Source organism: Opisthorchis viverrini (assembly GCF_000715545.1).
Source record: "Opisthorchis viverrini unplaced genomic scaffold opera_v5_53, whole genome shotgun sequence".
NCBI classification, from domain to species: Eukaryota; Metazoa; Platyhelminthes; class Trematoda; order Opisthorchiida; family Opisthorchiidae; genus Opisthorchis; species Opisthorchis viverrini.
This window is the reverse complement of record NW_008751710.1, coordinates 1,744,031-1,750,115: the sequence shown is the minus strand read 5'-3', so window position 1 is coordinate 1,750,115 and position 6,085 is coordinate 1,744,031. Positions and strand designations below refer to the sequence as shown.

Genomic DNA, 6,085 nt, shown 5'->3' with positions numbered 1-6,085 from the left:
TCGTCTGACAACCACTGGAACGTGTGCACTGCCATAGAAACCCAACAAATTCACTAGCTGCGACGAATCCCGAGGATTCGGCTTCGTTTTGTGGCGCGGTGCGCTGAATACGTATACGACGTAGCCGGCGCTCATGTATTCTTTTAAAGCTTCCTCATATACAGTAAATTAGAAACCAAATGCTCCAAAAAATATTGCAACGCCTTCATAGACCGACCACTCTAAGTCGTGACAGGCATTGAAAATATGAACTGCGCCCATAGGGTGGACCCAGATATGGTGTTCAGGCAAATGTGCCTTTCTAGGAAGAGTTGAATTATTCGAATAAAATCCTTCAGCTGCGGCCATTTATGTACTTGTTTGCCCTGTTCTAACTACTGTTTCAGAGAAATTTTCGGTATGTCTAAATGTTGTTCCTTAGAGCAGGCGAACCTGCCTTAAAATTAACACAACGCGCTTTAACGCTCCTCTTGTATCCTTGATAGTGACAGCAGAACTTTTTCAAAAACCATACGCCATCTAATTCGGAACCAGGTAATCCTATGTTGAGTCACCTTCACGAGAGTTTTGTGGGCCGCTGACCACGCCCTCAAATTTGTTCAGTCGATTGAGATCGCTAGGTTGTCCCCAGGTTACGCACGATAACATATAATTCAGCGTTTCGAAACGAGATGGGGGAACAGGGATCCCGGTTTGAAAGCTTCATGCGGCGGACCAATCGGGGTATAAGTATTTCAAGTGTGCAGATTAGCGACAAAACTTCAAATATCAAGGAGGATTTGAACCGACACTTGCATACGACACTATCAAAGGACTTTTACGTGGCAAATATTAAGGACTATTACCTGGCTTTAGCCCACACGGTATGGGAACGACTGAGTACAAGGTGGTTGAGGACCCATCAACAACAGTACCTGAGTGACCCAAAGGTTTGCTTGTCATATTGCAAAATACTTGATTTTTAGAGAGTATACTATCTTTCACTGGAATTTTATATGGGACGTTCCCTGGCGAACGCCATGATGAATCTTGGAATCTCAGACAGTGTTACACAAGCGCTATATGACGTAAGTTCTTAATATTGTCTGTAGGCTATGACCGTAGCAGCAATTTTGCCTGAAGCATATCGATTCTCAGCACGGGTCGGTTTATGATGTTGCCCGAAGGTTATATGGAAATTCCCGCCAACGTAAAGATATACCGAGTGTTAAGTAGCCCAGGCTTAGAGAATGACGATCCGGCATGTTAAAAAAGCGTATATATCCCACGAACACAATGTCTGAACTAAGTGCAATCCAATACGGCGGAGCATTCACCGCCGGTTCAACGCTTTGATGAAGAAGTAGAAGGAAATTTTGTTAGGGCATTTCTCTCCAGAAATGCGATTGGAACATCAAGCGAGTTTACGGAAACGTTTGTAACATTCACCCTAACTCAAAGTTAGTCGACTGACCGGCTTCAGCCATCATGTTTCACGGTTACTAGGTTAAAAGTTGATGAATAACGCCGACAATTGAACATAACTAAAAATTAAAAGACCATCGAGAATGCTAGACTGAGAAAGTGGAAGATTTAAACCCGCTGACTTTTAGGCTTTTGTGCAGGCATTTAATGCCACATACAAGGACTCAGGGATAATTACAATAACCCGACAACATAACAATAGATATCACTGTAAGTACCCCAGTTAAAAGCCGAGCAACCAGAGAGAAGCGACAAAAACATCAATTACAAGAACACGCAATCTGAACACATTGCAGGTAGCTCCTCCCTGTGTTGTCTTTGAAGAATCATCCGCATAGCCCGCGTGGTGATCATATATTGGCTTTGACTTAAACTCAAAGGCCTGGTACATGTTCTGGTTGGTGAAACCATGGAGCAATTTGTGTCTGTTTAACACCGTTGACTCACCTCATTGGGGCAATTACTTGAGATCAATATTCGGTAGAATTGTTGGCCTTTGTTCACGCCCGTTAGCTGCACCAGAAATTTTTATTTAGTGCGCTTTTGGTTTGAATAACACGAGGTAACGTCGACCTTTCTCCAGCAATTTGTTCTGTAGGATCTTGAAATGCATTAAGATGTGAAGTATGGCAATAACATTTTGATATAAAACTGTGCGCTTTACCGGTTGGCTTCTTTCGGGCAAAACTTCATAGCAATATTGAGTTTGGGGACGAAAGTGATCAGGCCTTACGTAATTGTCTGTAAGCATCGTTGTACAAGTCTAGGTTTGAAAAATTGCTGAAGCAGTTAATTTTGCGCAATTTTGGTGCCCTCTTAATAGCTGTATCCAGAAGAAGGATTTGTAAGAGCAAGAGCAGATCCTGCAACACTACCTTCAACAAGAGGCCATATAAATGTCAAATAAACTAGCCTTAGCCCTGTATCATCTGTTTAGCTTGTAAAATTCCGCTTTGGTGCTCTTACAGCCAGTTTTAGTGTGATGCTGGTCTTTCGGGTCTCCAGGGTTTTATAACACAAGGTCTTGAGCTAGCTTTATATGAGCGTCATGAGTGCCGGTTCGAAGGTGCTGGTATTTTTTGTGGTTGACGGTAAGTTAAATTCGGCCACCATGGTGGATAGCGTTCAAAGCTACAGGCTCAACTCTAGGTCGTTATAAAGTACAGATATGGTGATACGTCCGCGTGCAACCATCAGATGACTTAGGTTCCATGATACTGGACAGACTACAGCTGCATACAAAGAGCCACATTTTTACTACTCTGGCTACCGAAAATACTTAATCCTGGAGCGCTAGAATCAGGCGGTGCTGACATGTTTGATCGACAGTCTCAAAGAAATTGCGGCGGATAACACTGACCTGACTATGGTTATTCAGGACTCGTGTACTTCTCGGACGCCGCAAGGTCGATCATGCAAGAACCTAAGATTACCACTCGAAGCTAGACATCCTGTTTGTTTCTTGCTAATCTAACAGCAAGCGCTTTGTGTATTTTTGTATGAGCTACTGTTTTTGTTGTATCTTCTCACCTTCCCTTACGCTACTGGCTTATAGTTAGAAGACAAGAAGGCGACCAGAAGGAACTGTGTAGTAAGGCAATTACAACTCTATATATATATATATATATGACCCAATTGTTACCGTATTTAATGGTCTATCCACTGTCAACCAACCAGTGTCTCCTGCAAGCCCACACCGGTGCTCGGGCGGTTGTTCCTTTGTCTCAGTTGATCATAGATGGCCGTCTGTGCGCTTGTGTACTGGGTGCCTTGGCCATGGATTGGACGTGAACTTTCTGTGTTCCTTTTTGTCCTTTCACCGGCACATGATGAAATCGGACGTGATTCAGACGTATAGGCGTAGTCACAAGGCCTTGTTTGACATCATTGTTCCGCTGCCCAGCCGTGTTAGTCTTACGCATTGTGTATTAAGACGTCGTAGCTGAGCTGTACACTTGACTGTGGGTGCTCGATATGGAGATTTAGATTTCTTCCAGAGTATCTGATTACTGTATGAGATGTAGAGGGTTGAAATTGATTGCAAACTTGCTTAAATGAGACGAAAAGTCCATCCACTACTTTTTGAATATGATTGTGTATTCTCCGCTTAGGCTAGTAGCCATACTAAGGACATATATCCTTCAGCTTCTGTCCGTACGCAAGGGTTTTCTGGGGTGAACAATGATTTTCTGTTTAAACTGACGCTTAAGTCAGTATTCAGTACATTAGATCCAAAAATAAAAAACACTAGGAGTATTTTCAATCTTTGTTGGACGTTTAATCCATGCCGTTTCGCGCTTTGCGGAATGCGATGGAACACTGCAACGTTCGACACTGCGACATACCGAACCATAATGTGTCAGGACAAGGATAACAAAATTCCGTTAATTAAGGCCACGACCATTAGAGCGAACCATGAATGATTCAATGGTTTATGGTTAGGACGGTCAAGTTAACTTTTTGTAGGCCCTTATATCAGGCTAGATAATGTTTGAGAAGCACAGTTTACTGCTTACATGATCATCATGCCTGGTGATTTGTTAAAAAGTGTTTTTAAATTTGTTTTGATGAGTTAGCTCGTATTGTTTTCAAAACTGGTGTATTCCTGTCATTTTTTCGAACCTGAGACCCTGGATAAGGATATTACTCGCCATCTGTGAAGTTTCGATCAACCTGGCACTTATTAAGTCATTGCGCAACCGTGAATACTACAAGAAGAACTAATGTCATACCAAATTAACCGTCGCATGATATCATCCGCCATATTGCCTTACTTTCTGTGTACAAAAGGATAGTGAGAAAAAGGAGGACCCTGCCATTGTCTTCTTTATTTATTCTCACCTATTCTCCTTTAGTACCCTTATTGTGGGTTCATCCGTTAAGACAGGCAGTACCGTTTGTCGCACATCAACTTGAGCCCTGTATCTGCTTTTAAGCCGGTGCCGACTACCTTGGGGGTCTCCAGATAACTCTCCAAGTCTTGGTATCCGGTTTATCGAGATGTTTTGAATTTGTGCACTGAAAATCAGAGAGTGACTGATCGGGCATCAGAATCGCTGTAAACTGTCGTGTACTTCCTATGGAAAACAATAACTAAGGATCGAACTACGACCGTTGAGCTACCTGCTCCACCACACTTTTCTTGCATCCAGCAGCGCATTTCTACAGACCCAGAGGCTGTTGAAGCAGAATGTTCAGGGATCGATATCGTCTTCATTCATCTTGAGGGAAGATTCTTGCCGGACCAGATACTAGTTGACAGTTGTCTCTGTGTGTTCCTCCTGGCAACGTCCATGGAGAAGCTTCATAAGAGGAAAATTGCCCACTGTTTGTTTGTCGTGTCTGCTTATGGACCAACTGATTTGAGCTCTTGTACAATCAAAGACAACTTCTATGACGTATTGACTGCCTTGTTGCGATGGGCTAAAATCTCGTATGCCCTTGCGATTTCCATGGTTTTGGAGGCAGAGATGGACAGAATCCTAGTATATAGAACTCACTTGAATGATGAACTCCCATTAAACGCGGTACGCAAAGGCAATATCGAACAATTCCCCTCACTGTATGATCATCTCAGGCTGTTTCTGTCCACTACTAACCCTATAAATCATCATCGGTAAAAATGGTATATTTGCCATACAGTGGTTCCAAATATCACAGTTCTGTTTAACGATAATTTTTGGGTGCGGTGGGGTAGATAAATATGCATTGGAGGTGTAAGCTGATAGGACACATCTAAATACCGAAGTGTCAGTGGACTCTTCGTTGAGAAGATCGAGAGGGGAGCTATACAGTGAAGGCAATAGCTTGGGTGTGCATGCATCATTGTGAAAAACACTAGGCAATGTCTAGCAACGTCTATAACCATTAATGTGTCCCGCCTCGAGGTCTTTATCGGAGGATACTACAATGACCAGCGCAGCTCAGGTTACTCGTCATTGCTCTCATAATTTGCTGCCAAATCATTGTTTGACCCCTATCGGCTCGTTTCCACTCTTCGTGTGGCTATATGAAATGTGTCCTTCGTGAAACTCGGTCGGCTGTCATATGGAGCACGTAACCAAACCATCGCAATCCGTGGAGTGTGATCAGTTCAAATACCATGAATGATTTGTCCCTCCCTCAAACCATTGACACTTCAAAATTACTGACCTGGTGTCCCAACCAAATTTCTGGTTGGCCGGTGAGATTTGGTGTATTTTCGGAAATCCTGGTTTCAAATTTATCTCGTTTGTCAATCAAGACTATATTCTTTCCATATTCGTAAACAAGCATTTTAATCGCCTCTTGTCCCGGAAAGTTGGATTTGTTTCCGAATGTCTTCCGGACTTCATAAGAGTTATTGATTATTACATTGTTCTCCCGCGAGAACTGAAATCTTTGAGGATACTAGGGATCGGAGGCAAGTGGTCAAATGTCTTTCCGAAACACACCTAGAGAAACGGCAGCCTACATGCAAACTTACCTTAATCCTTTTCCAAGAGACAGTACTCATCCGCACGAAGGCATACTGAGCGCCCTCAATAAGCCGTTGAACTTCCTAATCAAACTGATCAACGGGTGAATTTTTTGGATTAATTTATTTAAAGTTGGAAACCCGCTGGATTGTTTACCTCTTTTA

General features: G+C 42.8%; 1 protein-coding gene across 1 annotated transcript in view; it reads left to right on the top strand.

Moving 5' to 3' along the window:
* Positions 1-671: 671 nt before the first annotated feature.
* T265_03696 (hypothetical protein) overlaps positions 672-6,085 on the top strand; it is a gene marked incomplete at both ends in the record, with an annotated part of 46,110 nt that continues 40,696 nt past the window's right edge. Inside the window, 2 exons of the mRNA XM_009168238.1 lie at positions 672-929; positions 966-1,067. Of these exons, the coding sequence (XP_009166502.1) occupies positions 672-929; positions 966-1,067 (360 nt within the window). The remainder of the gene's footprint in view (positions 930-965; positions 1,068-6,085) is intronic.